This window comes from Mus musculus, chromosome 1 (genome assembly GCF_000001635.26).
Source record: "Mus musculus strain C57BL/6J chromosome 1, GRCm38.p6 C57BL/6J".
Lineage (NCBI taxonomy): Eukaryota > Metazoa > Chordata > Mammalia > Rodentia > Muridae > Mus > Mus musculus.
The window spans coordinates 165,347,101-165,369,384 of NC_000067.6; the positions used below are offsets into that span (position 1 = coordinate 165,347,101).

Sequence of the window (22,284 nt, forward strand, 5' to 3'; positions counted from 1 at the left end):
AGAAGTGGGAGTGGGTGGGTAGGGGAGTGGGGGGGGTATGGGGGACTTTTGGGATAGCATTGGAAATGTAAATGAAGAAAATACCTAATAAATTTAAAAAAACAAGCAAAAACACAGAAACAACAAAAACAAATAAAATCAAAACAAAACAGACAAAACTGGGAAAAGATGAAGCAAATCTTTTTGGGGGGCAGATGGGTTTTTTTTTTAAAGATTTATTTATATATTTATTTAATATATGTGAGTACCACCAAACCCAGACACTATTGCATATGCCAACAAGATTTTGCTGACAGGGCCCTGATAGAGCTGTCTCTTGTGAGGCTATGCCAGTGCCTGGCAAATACAGAAGTGGATGCTCACAGTCATCTATTGGATGGAACACAGGGCCCCCAATGGAGGAGTTAGAGAAAGTACCCAAGGAGCTGAAGGGGTCTGCAACCTCATAAGAGGAACAACAACATGAACTAACCAGTACCCCCAGAGCTCATGTCTCTAGCTGCATATGTAGCAGAAGATGGCCTAGTTGGCCATCAATGGGAGGAGAGGCCCATTGGTCTTGCAAAAATTATATGCCCCAGTATAGGGGAATGCCAGGGCCAAGAGAGGGGAGTGGGTGTGTTGGGGAGCAGGGAGGGGGAGGGTATAGGAGACTTTTGGAGAGGAAACTAGGAAAGGGGATAGCATTTGAAATGTAAATGACGTTTATTTATTTATTTATTCATTTATTTAATATATGTGAGTACACTGTAGCTGTCTTCAGACACACTGAAGACTGCATAGGATCCCATTACAGATTGTTATAACCAACCCCATGTGGTTGCTCTTCCTCTAGAAGAGCAGTCATTGCTCTTAATTGCTGAGCCATCTCTCTGAAGTCTTTTTTTTTTTTGTTTTTTTTTTTTTTTTTTTTTTTTTTTTTTTGAGTCTCTGTGTAGCCCATGGTGGCCTGGAAGGCTGGTCCCAAACTTAGAGACCCATCAGCCTCTACCTAGTGGGCCATCATTGGGAAGAGAGGCCCCTTGGTCTTGCAAACTTTAAATGCCCCAGTACAGGGGAATGCCAGGGCCAAGAAGTGGGAGTGGGTGGGTAGGGAAGGGGGTGGGGGGTATAGGGGACTTTCAGGATAGCATTTGAAATGTAAATGAAGAATATACCTAATAAAAATTGTGAAAAAAAAGAATTTAAATTTATCAGTCTAAATTTATGTTCTATAAAAGCAAGTAACTAAGGCCAAACTAAGGCTAAGGTACCTGACTTATTAAGTGATACCAAGTCTTTAAAAGTTTAAAATCTGTATCTAATCATAACATCTAAGTTTAAGCTAATGCTTAGTTCCAGGCTGCTATCCATAATTATCAATCTTCTAAATATTTAGCTAATCTAATTTAACACCTAGAGCTTTCTAGGTTAATCAAGCTATCAGGCACCAACTTTATGGCAGATCAAACCTTAGGAGAATGAGAAATCATGTAAATAATATAAAAATGATTTTTGAATTGTGCTATGCTTGGTAACCTTACCTGTATTATTTAGCAGTAATGACCTTTTAAGGAAACACACACACACACACACACACACACACACACACACACACACACACCTGTGATGCTGAGGGATTAGTGGAACATGCCTGTAACCTCAGCACTTGAATTGATACTTCAAGGTCAGTCTGAGTTACAGAGCCAGCCAGGGCTAATAGTAGCACTGTATTTCAAAACAAAAAAACCAACCAACTAAACAATCAAACATCATAGGAGGTTGATGATTAACACATGGAAGGTTAATCTTTAAGCACAAACATAAGGGAGGATTATTTGAACAGTGCCCTAATAAAGTAACCATTTCTCCAACCTGATGGAAGGTACATGCCCTTCCACAGTTAGCAAAGTTGGTTTCACTAAGCTAAAAAAGCTGGTCTTTTTATTACTTTTATTTTTCAACCTTTATTCCTTAGAGGCATTCCTTTTTTTTCTTTTGCTTTGTGAGACAGTCTCTCTAAATTGCCTAAGTTAGACCTCAAACATAATTCTGCCTCAGTCTCCCATGTAGCTAAAATTATAGGCATGTATTACTGTTGCTGGCTGAGCCAGTATACTGTAATAATTGTTTTCTTAGAATGAAGGCACTCATACAGAAAATACACCGGTTGTTTAAGACATGTATCCATCTTTCAATGTGAGCCAGGTCCGATAGCCGACTCATTTTAAATTTGTACAATAATCTAGATAATCATAAGCATACGTCATATATAAGAAAACAGTCTCTGAGTCAATCAATAAGCAGCGTATATGAGACAACTTGCTTTAGGTGGTGACAGTGGATCCAAGCCCAAGTTATGATGCTCTTAACAATCACACAACATTGCCATAGTTTTTGGTTTTGATCTTTGAACGTGTTTCATTCTGTAGCCAGGCTAACCTGTAATGTTCTATGTAGCTCAAGCTGGTCTTGAACTCACAGTAGTCCTCCTGCTGCGGTTCTCCTCCTACTCAGATTACAGGGATTGCCATTTTTAGTGGTATAGTAATCTTTTAATTATACATGTAAAATGCATATATAATATATAATCTTGTTAATTGTGTCAGAAATGTAAACTAAATGTTTGAGAAACAATAGCCTACTCAACCTACATACATACATGTGTGTGTGTGTGTGTGTGTGTGTGTGTGAATGGTCCAAATAGAACTTCACTCCTGTGTGAATCAGGACTTTAAAGATAAAACTGGATTTTCTGGAACAATGGGAAGGATGGTACTAATCACACAGTCTCCCACATACAGGATACAACACACTTTCTTTCCTGGGTACCAGAGAGTGAACAGAGTCTCCCTGCTAACAAGTGAGGTATATCCTTACCATTTTCTTTTTACCTCTTATTTTGAGACAATCTCACTAAACTGCATCGGCAGACCATGGGCTTGGGACCTGCTGCTGCAGCCTTCTAAGTAGCTGGGGTCACAAGCTTGTACCATCAGACCCAGGCATTTTAAAGACCATTAAAGGGTATCTTATCTTCTAAAATAAAAATTTTTTGTTTATGTAAAAATCTACTAATGGAAAAAAACATACAAACATTTAACAATTCAATTCCCTATTGTTGCTACAATATTTACTATCCACCATACCTTTTTAGTTTCTTAACTGAGTCATTACATTACTAGAAAACAGAGAAAAACATAAAAGTTCCAAGAAGAGAACTACTATCACACTACTAGGGACAAGAAAAAAAAAAGAGAGAAAGAAAAAAAAGTACCATTACAATAAAAATAGGTTTAGTTGTGCACACCTTTAATTCTAGCACTTGGGAGGCAGAGGCATGCAGATCTCTGAGTTTAATGCCAGCCCAGTCTACATACCACATTCCAGGCCAGCCTGGTCCACATATTATGTTCCAGGCCAGCCAAGACTATATAGTTAGACCCTCATCTCAATAAACAAACTAGCAAAACCCAAAAGCCATAATCTCTACAGGGCAAACTGACAACTCAATGTAACCTTAATTTATAAGTAACCCATTAGTCATTCTCGGCATGCCATCTCTTGACTTGTAAACTGAGGCATAAGCTTCAGGGCAGAAATACTGAGCAAAGACACTCTCTGTTCACTCTTCATACATCTGCTCAGAATACGTGAAATCATTTATGGTTTAAAAGTTCCATGTGTCATATGATTGTGACAGTTCTAGATGAAACAACTTTAAAAATGGTGAGACTTTCACATGACTTCAACTCTTGTAAAATTACATTTTTTATAGTCTATGCTAATTAAAAATGTACCAACCTATCACCAGGTCCTGTTCGGTATCTTGCACCAGGGATCAAGACCGGATCATCATCGCTGTCATCTGTGTCCTGGAGAGCAGAGTCCCTGGCAGATGGGTCTTCATGAGCTAAAGGTGCTATGGCTTCTGTCTGGGATGGGAGTTCAGGATTGGCACTGGTATGCCTGGTAGCACTCTCAGTGCTGGCCTGCTCAATGGCTTCTGTCTGGGATGGGAGTTCAGGCTTGGTGCTAGCATGCCTGGTAGCACTCTCAGTGCTGGCCTGCTCACAAGTCTCCCTGTCTGTTTCAGACAAAGTGCCTTCTTCTGGAAGCCCACAAGGGCTGTCCTGACTTGGGTTATTCTTCTCTCCTGAGTTAGAATCCAATGGCTCAGCTGGGAAGTTATCAAGTTGTGCTGTCAGAAAACAAAGTTGTATGCAAGTCACTGTTCATCATTTGACTTCACTTAGGAACTGACGTGTTCTAATGTGAAGTCTGACTCTAGGGCCACCATTTGGAAGTGACCTTTGCCTCTGGAGATTACAAAGATTAAGGTGTTTAGTTTGTATATGAGCCAATTTTCCTAAAGACGCTAAGATGACTCACCTGTATCTATCTGGTTTTGAGTGAGGTTTTCTGGAAGTGTTCCTTTCTCTGATAGTTCTTCAGGAGCTCCTGGAATTAAACAAGCTTATCATGAAATCTAGCTTTTTACAGAAAAATATAAATACAACACTCCAACATTTTTTAAATAAGCGGCTCTTAATTCTATCTGGATCATAGAAACCTTTAATATTCAAATACAATCTCACCCCAGGGATGAGCAGAATGGCTTTGAGGGTAAAGGCACTTGCCAAGTGCATGCCTGGAGACCTGAGTTTGATTCCTAGAACCAAGTAAACGTGGAAGGAGGGAGCTGCCCTCGCAAAGTTGTCCTCTGACCTCCACAAGCCTCTACCCCACAACGTAAGTTATAGGACAAAATATCACTCTACAAAGAACAAACAAAGGTGAACCATTGTGGAGGAACAGAGAAAAAGAGGTAGGTACTCAGCACTGAGGTTTCTAATGAGGAAAAAGGCAAAGTAACCTAACTTGTTTCACTGTCTCCTTCCGGTGGCTGCACAGAGCTCGGAGGGACCAAGCATTCTTCCTGACCCTCAGATTTGCAATGGCTCCCATTTCCTCTGGAACTTGAGGCTGTACTGCTCCTAAAATCACAAGAACACACGTGATACCACCAAAAGTTAACACAGGATTTTGATGTAACTTTCATATTTTACAACTTAAAAACTATTAGAAAATTTAGAACATAAGTACTTGAAAAGCTATTTTTTAAAAAAAAATCACGCTTCATCTAAAAAGATTTTATAATGAAAGCACTTTAATTCATGATTTTGATGCTCCTACTGTCTACTATACATTTCTATGTGTCTCTTAATGAGTGTGTGTATGTGTGCGTTCTGGGAATCAAGCACAGAAGCTATATTCTAATATATGCTAATATGTCACACCTTCAGCCCCAGTTTCTATGGAAGTTTAAATGAATTATACTGTCTCTCTTTCTATCCATAGAAATTATTAATGGTTTTATAGAACTTGATTATATTCTTTTTAGACTCTAATGTTGTAGAATGGCTTAAAATCAAGTTGAATGGAAGCCTGGCCATTTTTTCAGTCTTTTTGAACTGCCCCCAGTGAGATATTAACTGTCCTTTCCTCTGTGTGTGTGTGTGTGTGTGTGTGTGTGTGTATTTATTAAGCATGATAGTTTTGTAGAAAGAGATTATATTTTCTATTTTGGTTTTAATACCCACCCAATGATGGCTAAAGTCCCATTAGCATCTCTGGCTATCACATAATATTAGACCCATTCAAATAAATAATTTCCATAAGAAATCATGGTACATGTGTAAGGGGAAGGTTGATAAGGAAACGGGAAGATGTTTAACAATCTGAGATTAAAATCAAATTATGAGCCTCGGAGATGGCTCAGTGGGTGAGGTGCTAATTGCCAATCCTGATAACCAGAGTAAGACAGACGGCAGGAAGCCACTGGTGGGAGGAGACAGACAATTCCCCAAGATGTCTTCTGGCTTCCACATAGATGCCATGACATGCACCCACACAAATATACATGTGCAGAAAATAGATAAATGTAAAGAGGCAAATTACCGCCGGGCGTGGTGGCGCACGCCTTTAATCCCAGCACTCAGGAGGCAGAGGCAGGCAGATTTCTGAGTTCCAGAACAGTGAGTTCCAGGACAGCCAGGGCTATACAGAGAAACCCTGTCTTGAAAAACCAAAAGAGAGGCAAATTACTAAGGACTTTTTGCCAAGATTTTGTAAAATCTTGTTTTAAGGCAAATAACAAAAATCAATTTTATATAATAATGACCTATATTGGTATACATGGAAAAAAATGTCAGAAGAGTTTTAAAGTAGCCTAAAAGTGTTGTCTCAGTAGGATTATTTTGTCTCCCTTCCCTTCCCTTCCCTTCCCTTCCCTTCCCTTCCCTTCCCTCTTCCCTTCCCTCTTCCCTTCCCTCTTCCCTTCTCCCTTCCCTTCTCCCTTCCCTTCTCCCTTCCCTTCTCCCTTCCCTTCTCCCTTCCCTTCTCCCTTCCCTTCTCCCTTCCCTTCTCCCTTCCCTTCTCCCTTCCCTTCTCCCTTCCCTTCTCCCTTCCCTTCTCCCTTCCCTTCTCCCTTCCCTTCTCCCTTCCCTTCTCCCTTCCCTTCTCCCTTCCCTTCTCCCTTCCCTTCTCCCTTCCCTTCCCTTCTCCCTTCCCTTCCCTTCCCTTCCTCCTTTCCTTCTCTTCCTTATTTTTGATACTGTTTTTTTTTTTTTCTTTTGCCTGCCTGCATGTCCATGTACTATATGGAAGTCTGGTATGTGAAGGAGTCAGGCAAGGGCATCTGATCCTTTGGGAACAGAGTTACACATGGTTGTGAGCCACTATACACGTGCTGGGAACCAAACCTAGGTCCTCTGGGAAAAGAGCAAGTGTTCTTAACTTCTGAACTATCTTTCTGGCCCCTGTAAATATCTTTTTAACGAGAAGAGACTACAAAGTCATTGTGGTCGATATAACCAAATATGATACAAGCTTTTTCCTTGCTGAAACAACTATAATACAGATATAAATAAATGCATAGAGCACAATAGCTATGATGATTAAAATATTATGGTACTAATATAGGAATAGAATCTAGTGGAGAAGGCACACTCCTCAAGTGCACACATTCAGCATAGTTAATATGGCACAATAAATCACAGTGAAATGAGGAGAGTGCAAAATACATGGCACTGGGCCAAAGGAACAGTGTGTGGAAAGCTGATGCTGTAGTTCAGCATCACACTTGCTACAAAACAATCCAGAGTTTATAGTAAGCAGGTGATTGTACTATAGAACTATAGAAAACACGGAAGTCAGATAAGCAAAGGGTTCCCCTAATCTGCTGTCCAAGCAGGAGGATTACAGCACAGCCTTAAAGCACAACCACTGCAGGTGAAGAACGACCGCCATACCTGGGAGACACTGGAACAAACATAACTCCTGACATCACCCTCACATTGTACGATAATAGCTTTCATAAACCAACAAGAAAGGACAGAGACCGCAGCAGAAAATGAGCCAAATTATTAGAATAAGAGTACTGTTATAGTTAACAACTACGAAGTGCTTAGCATATACAAAGTGTGCTAAGTTTAAGCTGCTTTCTCTGTAAAATCCCTTGAAGTCTTCTCAACAAACCTCAGAAATGGGTTCTTTTAAGAGTGCCCATTTCCACTAAAAAGCTGGGATTTAGGAAGCTTCCTCAGGCTGTCAAGTGAGAGGCCAACCTCACAGGGTACTCTACTGACTCATCTGTCATTAAAGACACTAAAAAGCAAGAGACAATACTAAAGTAAGAAAAGATGCACTGTTTTTTTAATGTTCTGCTTTAATTTCTACTATATTGAATATTTTAAAGTAGAAATGGTAGTCTTTGACAAACTGATGGATGATAATAAAATTTATGATCACTTAAAGTGAAATTAGCATTGAAGAAGAAAAAAAGAGAGTAAAACTATCTTAGAACTGTTCTGAAGGCATTCTTCCCCAGAGACAGCTTGTATAGAAAGATGAAAGCAGAAGAGGTCAGGCATAAGTGATAGATACGAGAACCTGTGTTAAATTATATATCGTAGCCCAGGGCCACAGATGTGATGATTTTAAAATGTTGTGGTAAACACTTGGGGTCATTAAGGAATCCTGTTGGCTGACACAGTAGCCTAGTAGTAGGTAACAGTACCTAGATTCTGATGATCTTCACAGCCTCTACTGCTCCCATTCTGGCACAACACACTGCCACTGCTAGTTCTGCTTCTGGCCATAGTCTTTTAATTGGCATGGACTTCTACCTATGGTCCACTCTGAACACAGGAACAAAAGCATCCTTTCTGTTTCAACACCATCTTCGTTTTCTCAGCTTACCTTATCTGTTACACACCTGCCTCTCCTCTGCCCATTCCATTTCACATATGTGAGCTTCCTAAAAGATCCCTGAACATATAGGACACGTGGGATGTCACTGTGCCTACAATCTTCTTCCCTACATATGTGCCATTTTCTCATTGATGACTAACCTTCCTTAGGACATCAGGAGGTTGTCCTTACCTGCTCTCTTTGCTTCTGTAGTACTCAGTGCCTTCCAACATGCTACACTGTATACTCATTTCCTGTAATTATTGCCCAGTTCTTCCACCTAAAAAAATGTAAGCTCCAGTAGGGCACAGATTTCTTTTGTCTTTTAACTTTTTTTTTAACTTATGAATTTCCAACGTCTAGAATAGTACTTGGGACATAGGTCTCCAATAATATCTGAAGTCCTATTTAATCAGACTTTACTGTAAAATACATTTATACACAAACCAGTGAACTGAATAATGTAACATACGATCACATATTAATTCATATATAATTAACATAATTATATATGAATAAATATATTAACATGTGATATATTATTTGTACATAATATACTTTATATTATAAATGGTATATTAATTATTTACATAAATTTAATATATTAATGTGATTTGATATATTAATGATAGATAATTAAAATGACTATAAATAATTGATATAATTGTTACATAAAGATATAATTGTTACATTATGCCAGCACATAATTACAAATTGTCATACTGTCAAAAAACATTCATATACTACTAATTAAACAAGGCTGAATAAAAATATTTAGATAATGCTCAATCAAAAGGCCTCTAGTTAGCAGGACAGATAATGTTTACATAAATTTATTTCTTAAACTAATCATGGACAAAATCACAAATGTCATTAAAGGCAACCAGTACAGTATTAAGTGAGTATAAAAGTCCAACCGTTCTATTAATTAAATAACAAAAAGTTATTTTAAAATCAAGAGTGAAAAATAAATACATTGAACAGAGAGTAAAATGTTCATACACTGAGAGAAATGTGGAAAGAGAAAACAGCAGCTGGCAATCACTTTTGACCTAAACAGTTCATCTCTGGAGATATATCTCACAGATACTGAAGATAGAAAATCTTTTAAAAAGAAAGACTTTCATTGGGTTTTAACCTCAACGGGTTAAAAATGGCAACTTAACTTTCCACTGAAAGGGGAGTAAGTGACCTCCAGCACCCCTGCCAGATAGATTAGTAAGATAACAGTTAGCCCAGGCAGCAGGAGGAAAGTAAGATAACAGTTAGCACAGGCAGCAGGAGGAAAGCGATGCAATGCTTCCTTGCAGTTAATAATGCTTACTATAGAGTTAAGTTTAGCAAATGCAGAAGGGAGCATATTCAGAATAATTTAAATTATGTTCTAAAATGGACAACAAAAATCAGGAGCATATGTTTATATACACAAACACAAAGGACAAAGATTAAAATACTTTAAATTAATGCTCTCTGTAGGTGATTATATTATTGTTTGTATTTTCTATTAGAACAAACATCCCAGGACGACAAACACAATTTGCTAAATTTCTAGAGATGTAAATGCTAAGGTCTGATTTCACCTAATCCGCAGATGGGATTGACTGATCTGTGAGTTTTATGAATTTTACTTGTTTTCTGTGCATGCAAGTGTGTGTGTGTAACATGCATACGTGCCCCATGAAGATGTTGGGTGTCTTCCTCTACTGCTCTCCACCTATTAGCCTGAGAGTCTCTCAATGAACAGGAAACTCATTGGTGAACTCAAGGGATCTGCCAGTCTCTCTGCCTCCCAATGCTAAGGCTACAGTCATGCACAGGTATGTGCAGCAATGCTCAGCGTTTTACATTATGGCTAGGGATTCCTACTCGGGTCCTCATGACTGATAGCAAGGGCTCTCATCCACTGAGAATGATCATCTCTGCAGAGACCTCATCTGTTTAGCTACAAGTTCTTCACGGAATTTAGGACATACTACAGGTTCAAAACTAATACAGTAAATAGCAAAAAACAAGACATAAAATGAAGCACAGAAAAAGCATATTGAATACAATTGTATAAAACAGCTAAGAACATCTTTACAAAAGTGTTAACTTACCATTCATCTGTAAAGTTCAGTTTTATTGTGCTTGTAGTTGTTCCTTCTGTGCTGTAGTGCAAACTTAAAACGGGTTCACCTGTCCCTGGTTTGGGGCTCAGCCTCTCATTACTGTTATCTGAAAATTGTGTTTAAAACATTTGAAAAAGTTTCTGAAACCAGCAAAAAAAATATGACATTTCCTACAATTTAAAAGAACTTAAGTTAGGTTGCTGTCTAACTTTTGCTCATGTTAGGGTTCTCATTTAAAGTTCAAAGCAACATTATCAATCCTAGCTTTGTTTAGATGACTCCCTCAGATTTAGGAAACCATACCCTTTCGATAAGGAATCAAAAGCTACTAACATGCAATGACACATTATAAACTGGTGCCTTATGTAGTAGAATACCCATGGTATATTTCTTGTTGCTTGAGCATCAGAAAGGATTAGCAGTGGCTAAAATACAAGATGAAAAGGCTCTCAACCAGCTGTTCTGACTGCTGCAGTTAAATGCTACTGAGTTCTGTGTTCTCACAGGACACTACCACAAGGAAGTAGTAGTATACTGTGCTTTGGTTTTTTTTTTTTTTTTTTTTTTTTGTTTTTTCAAAAAATTGTTTCAATGCTTTAGTATATTTCAGTTTTTATTCTTAATTAATCTTGTAAAGAAGTTATTTCTTAATAAAGGACAGTAATTTTACCTTAAAATTTTATAGGGTGTGTGTATATATATATATAGTGTCTTTTTAAAAATGCAAATAAAGGTGGGCATGGTGCTCACACCTATAATCCCAGCACTTAGGGGACTAAGACAAGAGGACCCCCAAGATGTCAAGGCCTGCCTGTGCTCTACAGTAAACACCAAGCCAGCTGGGCTACAGAGTGAGACCTTGTCTCAAAAAGGAAAAACTTCATCTTTTGGCTGGACACATCTGTAACCCCTGCATTCAAGAGGCAAAGACAAGTGGATTGCTCCAAATATGACTACAACATGGTACACATAGTGAGTTCTAAGACAGCCAAGGAAATTTAGCTTAGTAAGACCCCGTGTCTAAATTAATCCCTTGATTAAACAAAATGGCAAATAATGTCAAAGAAATTGTAGAGACTATTCAAAGTTCTCTCTCCCAAATAGCAAAAAGATATTCAAGGACAAAATGAAGTAGAACTTTAAAACTTCCTATTTGGATAGTCATTAACATCTTGCGGAAACATGAGAATACACAGAGAATAGAAATGGACACAAAGCCAAGTATCAGACCCTTTGGCTAGCTGTCTCCAGAGAGAAAACTCATCTGTGGTCTCTCTCTCTCTCTCTCTCTCTCTCTCTCTCTCTCTCTCTCTCTCTCTCTTGGCATCCATTGCAAGACTAATGTAACAATGAGCTACTTTTCCGAAAATAAATCTCAACTTTAAAAATCCAGGTTACTCAGGCATTTTTTGCTTTTTACATTTTTTTTTTTTACAGCATCAAGAAAGGGTCATTGGTCAACACAGAGTTTCCCTTTATTCTTTAGTTATGCCACAGATTTCCATCCCACTGATGACAAAGTCATTATTGCTTTAAGGTTGCTGTACCTGGGCTATGGCGAATGCCTGGGATGAGCAAAGACACAGGCAGAGCTGGAGCTTGTCTTTTACAGAATATAATATCTTATAAAATATTTTGCTACTTATTTTCCCACTAAGGTAAAGAAGGAATGGAAGGTGTGGTCGCACACATCATTAAGCCCACACCTGGGAGGCAGAGGTAGGTAGATCTGAGTTCAAGGTCAGCCTGATCTATATTGTAAGTTCCAGGACAGCCAAGGCTACACAGTGAGACCCTTTCCTGGCGGGAAGAAAAAGGAAAGCCATTTAAGAGATATTATGCTGTATTCTTAGAGGACCTGAGTGAAACTATCAGAACCCATGTTAGATTGCACATAACTTCCTAAAACTTTAGTTCCAGGAAAGCCAACATCACTCTTCTAACCTCCCAACCTCACCCCTGTCCAAACAAAACCAAAACAGAACCACAACCCCCAAACAAAACCGAAAAACCTTGTTTTTGAAGAAAATAAAGACAATTATATAAATTCATATGCTACAGAAATACAGTAAACCAAAGCAAGAAAATGAGAGAGGAGTGCTGAAACATTTCGTGAACATTTGTACAACAAACACCCAGCCAACCCGTCCCCAGCAAACAGTCTCCAGGCAATCAAGAGTCACGACTTTTTTCCTAGAGTCATCTACTACAAAATTATTCAAACACAGTCATAAAATGAAGCAATCTTCATATAATCATAAAATGAGTACAGCTGATTAATATTGTTCCTTTCAACTCTAAATGAACTTATCAACCTTGGCTTCAACTGGCCAACCACTATACAAATGGAATGGACTGTTTCATTGGGTTCTCAACCTTCAGACTCCCAAGTTTAGAACTTATTTCTAACTTTCCTCTTCCTACTCTTTTAGCATAATGCTGCTTTGCATGACTATATACAGTTTATTGAGATGGGTTTTCTCAGAATGTCAATCCCTTAGCTGAGGATGGAGGTAATTTGGGGGCTGAAGAAATGTCTCAGAGGTTAAGAGCACTGCTCTTACAGAGACCCTGGCTTTGACTGATAAAGAGGACTTAGCATTGACATGAAGGTCACAGCCATCTGCAACTCCAGTTCCAGGGATTCCAGTGCCTCCCTTGGCACCAGGCACACACACGCATATACAATGCAATAATAAAATAAAATTTGAAAATGGATATAATTTACTGTGATAAAATACATATTTTAAGCTAATTTTTTAAAAAAGAAAAATTATTTAAAGACCTACAAATTGGGGCTGGAGAGATGGCTCAATGGTTAAGAGCACTGACTGCTCTTCCAGAAGCCCCGAGTTCAATTCCCAGCGACCACATGATGGCTCACAACCATCTGTAATGGGATTGGGAGCCCTGTTCTGGTGTGTCTGGAGAGTGACCGTGTACTCATATACATAAAATAAATAAATCAATCTTTAAAAAAATAAGACCTACAAATTAATGCTTTGTTTTTATATTGCTTAAAGGATACTTATAAGCATTTAGGTTTCCTCTACTTTGTTTAGTTGTTTTAATTTAGAACAGCAAGCACATTCTAAAAATTATTTCAAAGCCATACTCATTACACAATATATAGATCTTTCTTCAATACTTATCACGCTTGTATGTTTTGTCTTTACAGTCAGATGAGGCAGAACACCATAGTCATTTCATTCCAAATAACCAGCCAGTAAATAGTAAACCTAACAAATACACTAGAATTTAAGATATACTGTTCCTAGATGTGTTCTGGGATGGTAAATACTGAACTAATATTTCTCATTAATATACAGGCTTTAAATATTTGCTATTTACTAAAAATTTAAAAATTCATTATGTAATTAATGACTACTTAGAATACTATTTGAGCCAGACCTGGAAGTGGCAGTAAGCCCAGCTACTTAAGAGATGGAGGCAGAATGATATCCAGCCTGAGGCCAGGCTAGTCACTTCAATTCTGTTATTAAAAAATACAGAGAGAATGGAAAGCAGGACATAATGTAATTATAATCTCAAAAAATAAAAATTATAAAAAGTTGTAAGAAAGGGCAAAGGGTTAGTGTATTGCTTAGTGTACTGCCTGGTGTCAATCCTGAGTGTTGTATAAATAAAACTAATATGATATTCTCATGATATTATTAAAATTTCAAGCCGGGCAGTGGTGGAACACACCTTTAATCCCAGCACTTGGGAGGCAGAGGCAGGCAGATTTCTGAGTTCAAGGCCAGTCTGGTTTACAGAGTGAGTTCCAGGATAGCCAGGGCTATACAGAGAAACCCTGTCTCGAAAAACAACAACAACAACAACAACAAAACAACAACAAAATTCAATTTGTTATACTATACAAGTATGAGTCTAAAAGAAATATTTAATTCATAACAAATCCACTTTTTCCACTTCCTAATCTACCCCAGAAGATTCAGTCAAACCAGTTTTCCTATGTTGTGACTACCCACTAAGTCTCCTATACAGATCAGTGTTTTAACCCCACAGGAAACCGATTTACATAAAATGACATACTTTTTTTTTTTTTAGCTTTTACTTAACAAGTATCACTGTAATAAGTATAAAACAATTTGATCATTACAAAGACTTAAACATATACAAAATTATTTCTTATGCCCTCCCCCAAATTAACTCTTCAAAAGAATTTTTTTTAAAAACTAAAATAAGGGGGCGTGGTGGTGTACATCTGTGATCCCAGCACTGGTGATGCAGAGGCAGGAGGATTTCAGATTTCAGGCCTGGTTAAATATATGTATGTGTGTGTGTGTGTGTGTGTGTGTGTGAATTTTTCCTTTTAGGATAATAAGCATTAGAAATTAGATACAAAAGGACAACTGAAGTTCTCATTAAAATGTATTATCTTTCTAGGCATGCAACTCATGCCTGTTGTCTCAGGTGCTCAGGAATACTTGAATTTAGTTTAGGACCACAATGAAGAACATTCGGAATCCTCAACTCTTAAGAAAAGATATATTATTCAAAGGGGACCTTGGTGGTGCATACTTCTAATCCCAGCATTGGATAGGTGTAGGCAGGTGGTCCTATGTGAGTTCAATGACAACCTGGTCTACATAGCAAGATTTAGATCAGTTAGGTCTACACAGTGAGAGGAATCTATCTCAAATAAAAGAATATATATGATTATATATTATATATGTATATTATAAGCATTATATATGTATATTATATTTATATGTACAGATTTATAATATACACATATATTTTTGTTGTAAATACAGGTCACTGTAGCTATATAATATATAATAGATGTATATAACATATATTTTGATGTTTAACATGGGTGTTAAACATCCATATATTTGCCCACAACTTTAAATTTTGTGAATGTGTCCTTGTATATACTAAGAGCTATATCCTCTATCCTCAATTACTACTTTCTATACATTTTTCATTTTTTTGAACTTATAATTATATTATTCCTCCTTTCCTTTTTTCTACATTATCTTAATGAGAGACTATTATATATATGTGTGTAAATATATATTAAAAATTATATATCATATGTAATTTTTTTCTAGGCAGCCTTGTAGATACCATTGTGCTTTGTCCATAAATAGCAAAGAAGAGCAAAGGAGAGTTGTGTTTGCCAACGAGTTTAAATTTTGTGAATATAAGAAAGTATTTTACTCAAATAACAATGTCTGTTTTTCATTTTTCTCTATCATTTTATAGAAAGCATATCGGTGGGCTGATGAGATGGCTCACTGGTTAAGAACACTGGCTGCACTTTCTGAGTTCAATTCTCAGCAATCACATGGTGGCTCACAAACATCTGTAAAGGGGTTTGATACTCTCTTTTGGCATGTAGGTACACATGTAGACAAGAGTACTTCTACATGAATAAATATTTTTTTTTAAAGAAAGCACATTGATTAAAGAAATAAAACAAGTGAGACAAAGTCAGGGGTGTAGATACACTCTTGCAGTCCCAGCCATCTTGGAGGCTAAAATGGGACTGAGCACAAGACTTCGGCCTGGGCAACAAAGCCAGACCTCTGACTACACATTTGCTTTCCTTTTCATACTTATGAAGAGATACTATTCTTCTTTTAAAATGTGTATTTAGCATCACCTAGGTGACCAGGTGCTTTCTATATCTTTTAACTTCCCCATAGTAATTCTGAGATATTTTTTTGGTGGGGGTAATTACCAAAGACAAAAAGGTTACTAATAACACTTTCCAGTTTCAATGAATTTATCTTACTGATGAAAAAATTTTAAATAATTATATACATTTATATCACTGGCTGTTCGTGCAGCAGGTAAGAAGGTGTTGGTGTCATGAATATAATAGAGTCCTCATGTGAGTTAATATCTCCTTGAAGAAGTGAACGAGTTCTTCCTTAGAGGATTGTGTACATTACTGGCAGGCTGAGCTGTTACCAACCTAATATGGTCTCCTTAGCTCTCCTAGCTTTCCCATTGGGCATCTGTCTTCAGTACACTTCTGCTTTTACTCCTCCCCTGCCCCTTTTTTTGGCAATGCACAGAAGAGCATATGACCAAGTGAGTCAAAACTTCTTTCCTCATAACTAGCCTCAGGCTTCCCTACCTCTCTCTTTCGCTCCCTCCCTCCCCTTAGATATATTTTAAGGACAAGGTTTCACTATGCAGACCTGGCTGGCTTGGAACTCACAAGAGATCTACCAGTCTGTGCTTCCCAAGTCCTGGCATTAAAGACACATGTCACCATGCCCAGCCCGTAAATACTCCTTAACAGCAAGAGAAAACATTCTAAGATACCCCAAAGCCAACATGTGAAAGGATGTCTATACAGACCCTTTCCCCTACAGCTATCTGTTTTTCCTGAAAGCTCTATCTTATGGTTTACTATAATCTTACCAAGATACGTAGACATCGTTTTCTCAATCTCTGGCTAGCGCGTTTCAAAGTATCACTTACTATTACCCCGGTTGTTGTCATAATTATCATATTGTCAATCTACCCCAAGCCAGAATTCTATTTATTCTACTCACAAAGATTGTTAAGCTTTACTTATTTCCCACCCTACTGCCTTAGACTGGTTTTTTCACTGTCTCTTACCTGGATCATTACAATATTTTTTATATGCTCTGACTCTCTTATCCTCCATTCATTCTTATATATTACCCAAATGAAAATTTCAGGATGTAAACCTGATTGTTAGGCTGAATTTTCCAAACTGAAATAATTTCTATAGCGCTGATCATTTAATGAATTAATCTGCTTATTTTAAAACACTGTTTCTGGGCATGATGTGGCACACCTTTAATCCCGGCCCGGCACATGAAGCAAAGGCATGTGACTTATCTCTGAAAGTTCCAGGACAGCCTGGTCTACATAAAGATTTCCAGGCTAGCCAAGACTACATAGTGAGACCCTATATAAGCAACAACAACAACAACAACAACAACAACAAAAACCAACCACAAGCCTCCTTCACCCAAAACACCCCAACAAAATATTGGTATATTTTGATATAAAATGATACCAATATGGAATTGATAAAATTCTATACACTGCACATATGTGTGTGTGTGTGTATATATGTATACACACACACACATATATATATATACATACATGTATATAAACATATCATATATAAAAATTGGGGAAAGCAGAAGCATATTGAAGACACACACACATATATATATCATATATAAATACATATATATGTGATAATGACTAAAAAGATCACATATAGACTATGGAGAGAGGTATACATGAAACAATCCTCCAAACAAATATATGACTGCAAATCTAATGAGAGCCATTAACAAGGCCACAAAATGAAAAAAGACAAAATACTATATACTGGGAGGTCATATTGTTGAGATATTGACACTTGAAGGATAAGTAGAAACCGCTTAAGTTTGGGAGTGGGAACAGTGTGTAAGCCATCTGAGAGAGAGTAAGGAGCTGAGTGTCAGCACACTGCAGGCAACTTGGCAATGATCAAAAATCTGGTTAGGAAGATAAAGACCAGCTCATGTTTGGCTTTTAAGACATGGCATGAACACACACACACACACACACACACACACACACACACACACACACTTTTCAAAGTTCACTTGGTTTGCTAGTAGAGAATACACAGTGGCATGAATAGCCAAAAGAAAGTTATTACATTAATTAGACCAAAAGAGAAAGACTAGTGACAAGCATGCTGTCCTAACTTTTTTCTTTTTAAAAGATTTATTTATTTATTATGTATACAGCACTCTGCCTGCATGTGTACCTGGATACCAGAAGAGGGCACCAGATCTCATTATCGATGGTTACATGATTGCTCAGACTTAAACTCATGACCTCTGGAAGAGCCACCAATGTTCTTATGAGCCATCCATCTCTCCAGCCTGACCGCCATCTTAACTTCTGTAGTCAGTTAACACATATTGCCATAGGTAAACTCGTGTGCTTAGGTTATTTCCCATTATTAGGACATTTCTGCTCATGGGCTTTATCTCAAAACTACAACAGCTGTTTACAATGTAGTTTCTGCCAAACACATTTGATATTTGACCTTATAAAAACATCTCTGGTAATACAACTACATGGTAAATCACATTACATGGGCCCAAAACAAAGATCCTTCTAATTTCTATCTGTAAGCTAGCCAACTTAACTAAATGGCATCCCCATTCATCCAGACACTGAGGCTAAAACTGTGTAGGTTAAACTTGAGTCTTCTCTTTTTTATATCTCAGAACCATATATAAATGAAGTGGCAACTAAATTAGGTATAATATTCAATGTAAGTCTATAGAAATTATTCCATATGGTTAACTAAACATGAATCTGGCTATAGTGTTATATAATATGATGCTATAATTGTATCCCATTTTATTACTGTGTAAAGATAAAATATGCTTAATTTTGTATATCTCACATTTAGTTATTTTTTATTTTCCTACCTCCTGCCTCATTTTTCTCATTGCATTTTGCCTTTTTTTTTGACACAGATTTTCAATCTTACTCATGGTGATTTTTCTGCATCTGTTTTCTGAGTGCTGGGATTAAAGGCAAGAACTACCACACCTAGATTTATTTATTTATTTATTTTTTAGATTTATTTTTTAAGAACAGGTTTACAAATAAATAATTTAAGACTGAAGGTACACAAGTTTCTAAAATGTTTTAAATTTAGTTTTTGAACATTTCTCTAAGAAGATTACAATTAGATTCTACAGCAAAATTGATTCCCTTACTCAATGAACTGGTGAGTCCTGCATTTGCCACCTTTTAGCCAGTCAAGTCTATGGATTTCAAGCTTATTCATAATCTTTAAAAAGAAATTTGTGAAATTTATTAGCTACCCATTTGCCCTTTTCAATTGAGATAAATGAAATCAAGCTGGTGAGTTGGGTCAGCAGTAAAGGTGCTTGCAGCCAAGCCTGACCTGAGTTCAATCCCTGGAACCCATATAATCAAAGGGAAGAACTGACCCCTGATCACTTTCCTCTGATCACTAAGACTGCACCATGGCATGGCCCCGATACACACACATACCACACATACATACATACATATGTAAACAAATAAGTAAATTCAAGTTATTCCTTGTTGCTTAATATCGGTAACATTGTTACATCAGAGTGCTTAGAACCCTTTAGAGAATTCTGAGTTGAGATCATAAGAAATTTGCCTTTAATTCTAAAGCAAGCACTACAGCTTCCTTCAGTCTCCCCTGCACTCTCCTTTCCATGGACCTCTTTTTTGTCAGAATGTCCTCCTTTCCCAGTTCTCTCTGCACTGGATCAAATCTGCTAGTAATAAAGTTTGACTGATAAACCTGTTGATTGCACATTGCTCTCCTCAAGCCTACGAGTCTGAGTCTATGCCTCTGCTAACTTCAAAAAAGAACCATTGGAAATGGAAGAGTGAGTGTTTCCCCGCTGAGTGTCCAGCTTCCCATCTACCTCTGGGTTTAAGAGGATAGAGCTTAAAAATGGATGGCAGCATTCCTGTAATCCCAGGACACAGGAGGAAGGCTAAGCAAAACCACTGGTAGTTCAAGGCCAACTTGGGCTACATAGAAGACCTTGTCTCCATCATCAGTTAGGTATGACACAAAACTAAGTGTCATTACCATAACACTAGAAATGTGTAATATCACTATATTCAAATAGCTTCTAAATGAGCAATGGGGCAATATCCTAACCTTACATAGTTCTAAATGATTTTAAATTATATTATATTCATTACCAACTGTTAAAGGACATATTTCAAAGTTGTTATAAAAATGCCAAAGGCAGAAATGACCTCACACAGAACATAATCTGTTTAGGCCAAAAGAGCCCTTTGTGCACAAAACCACTCAGGAAAATTTAGTCCATAAAATAGTGACTGAAGACCATAATCAAAATGATACACTAAGCAAAAGCAAGGAAGAACTTTGTCTAAGCATTGCAATAAAACTATGGTGGATGGGCATAGCGCATCTCCTGTTGCACGCACCCTGTTGCTCATCAAGTGACATGGATCCCAGCTGTTTGTTAACCACAGAAGAAGGAGAATCTGAAACAAAAATGAGATTTCAACTTAAAAGTAAGCAGCAGAAAACTGCACAGCAATGTCATGATAATCTCTAAGCTTAAGAAACAAATGGATAAGGGTGGGGAGAGAAGTAAGCACGGTGGCGTGTGTCCAAGCAGTGAGGAAGCAGGGCCATGTGCTTAAGGCGTTATTCCAGGCAAGCATTAGCAAGCTTGAGGAGGAGTTGAAAAAAACCACTATTGTACTTCCATGCACATACCTTAATATAACTCATCTAGCACAGATCAAGTGCCAGAGAGATAATTAGAAATAGGGTATTTCCTCTAAACAGAAGATATCCTGCCCTTAAAACAACAAAACAAAACAAAACAAAACAAAACAAAACAAAACAAAACAAAACAACCCTCCCTCACCAGCTCTTAGAATGGCTTTCATCCTGCTTTGGGGGCCTGAAGGCATGAAATGAGATGCTCACTAGACTTTGTGAGATGCTGTTTGCTATACCATGAACTGAATAAGGAGTCAGGATGTTCAATAACAGAAAGTGGTTTATAGGGGAAATATTCAATGAATTAAATACCTTTAAGGAAACATGTAACTTTAAGAACTCTATGGTATATAGTGCATAATGAAACTATACTCTGAAAGCTTAGGCTTCTTTATAGAGGTACCTGGTAGAAAAAGAAAAGCAAGAAGAATGCTTAATGGTCTGTGCTTTCTCTTTTTTCTACTTTGGCTTCAAATAGTACAACTTTATTTTGACCTTTTGGACACACTGAGTCTCTATTTTAGAATTCATTTCATTATTGGTTCTAGTTTTTAGAAAGCACTGGTATACATCAGCATACTGAAATGGAAAGACTATCTGTCTGGTGTTAGCAAGTCTTAATTCTGATAATCAGCAACACTTTTAGGCAGATTCTTCTTTCTCCCTTAGAAGCACAGGAATGTAGTACTTTAACACATCTCTTGACAGCTGACATGACACAAGTGGAAAATTTCACAGCTAACATCCTGTGATAGAATGCAGTCAGAATATAGATACATTAAAAGTACTGCATAAAATTACCTTGATGTTTGCATCAAATGTACAGAAAGCACAAAGTAATATGCTGCTTAGTCCTGAATACCCCCCACCTCCACACACCTTATTAGTTATAAGACAATATTTCCCCAAACCTGCTACTTCTGGTCCCAACCATTCTTAGACAAAGGATTCCCAACAGAGAGAAGCCCCGGTGCCCCAGCAGAGCTACAGCAAAGAGGGAAAGTATGGGTACCAAACACAGCTTCATATCACATGTAAAAATGATTCCTAATTTCTAAGATCATTTCCCTAGTTCTTAGTGAATGCTGTTAATAAGGCATGCCTGGCCAAGCACCGGCTATGTTAATAATAACCTTTCATTTTCCCCCAACAGGTATTAAGTAAAGACCATCCTTAGCTGAACAGCTAAGGAAATACATCCTGCTTTTGTTCTAAATTTACACCATTCGATTGCTTCTATTGACCTCAAGTCTTCCATTTTCTAATGTCATTCAGCTTGCTCAGAGAATTAGACAAACCATGACATTAAGGTCTGAAGCTTGTACCATCTTTACCAATCATCTCTTCACCAGACTATGTGGTTAAAAGTCTACTATACAAGAAAGCAAGTGGGAATGGTAGTGTTTATTGGTTCCTTAGTCTACCATATCTTTCTTTTCAAAATGATTTCTTATGTGTTCATTTTAGATCTGACATTGCCACCTGGCATTATTTTGAAAAACAGACAATTTACTCTTTAGAAGTAAAGTTATACTTTTTAAAGCAAAGCAAAGTCAATTTATTAAACACTGGAAAAATACCCTTCAGAGGCTTTTACAAGTTATAGTTCATCCCCCTGGATTCGTTACACAT

General features: G+C 37.5%; 1 protein-coding gene across 11 annotated transcripts in view; it reads right to left on the minus strand.

Annotated features, from left to right (window-relative positions):
- Positions 1 to 22,284, minus strand: part of Dcaf6 (DDB1 and CUL4 associated factor 6) — a 131,407-nt gene that overhangs the window by 17,601 nt on the left and 91,522 nt on the right. For 6 of the 11 annotated variants that reach the window (XR_373618.2, XM_006497004.2, XM_030243203.1 and 3 more), the window contains 5 exons: positions 20,346 to 20,405; positions 10,329 to 10,446; positions 4,861 to 4,976; positions 4,372 to 4,440; positions 3,784 to 4,180 (listed from right to left, as the gene is read on the minus strand). Coding sequence is in view for 7 of the 11 variants with exons in the window: in XM_006497004.2 (XP_006497067.1) it covers positions 3,784 to 4,180; positions 4,372 to 4,440; positions 4,861 to 4,976; positions 10,329 to 10,446; positions 20,346 to 20,405 (760 nt within the window). In the remaining 4 variants the exon portion in view is untranslated. Of the gene's footprint in view, positions 1 to 3,783; positions 4,181 to 4,371; positions 4,441 to 4,860; positions 4,977 to 8,424; positions 8,513 to 10,328; positions 10,447 to 20,345; positions 20,406 to 22,284 lie in introns of those variants that run through there. The other 5 variants (XM_030243204.1, NM_028759.1, XR_001778389.2 and 2 more) reach the window with 4 other exon arrangements.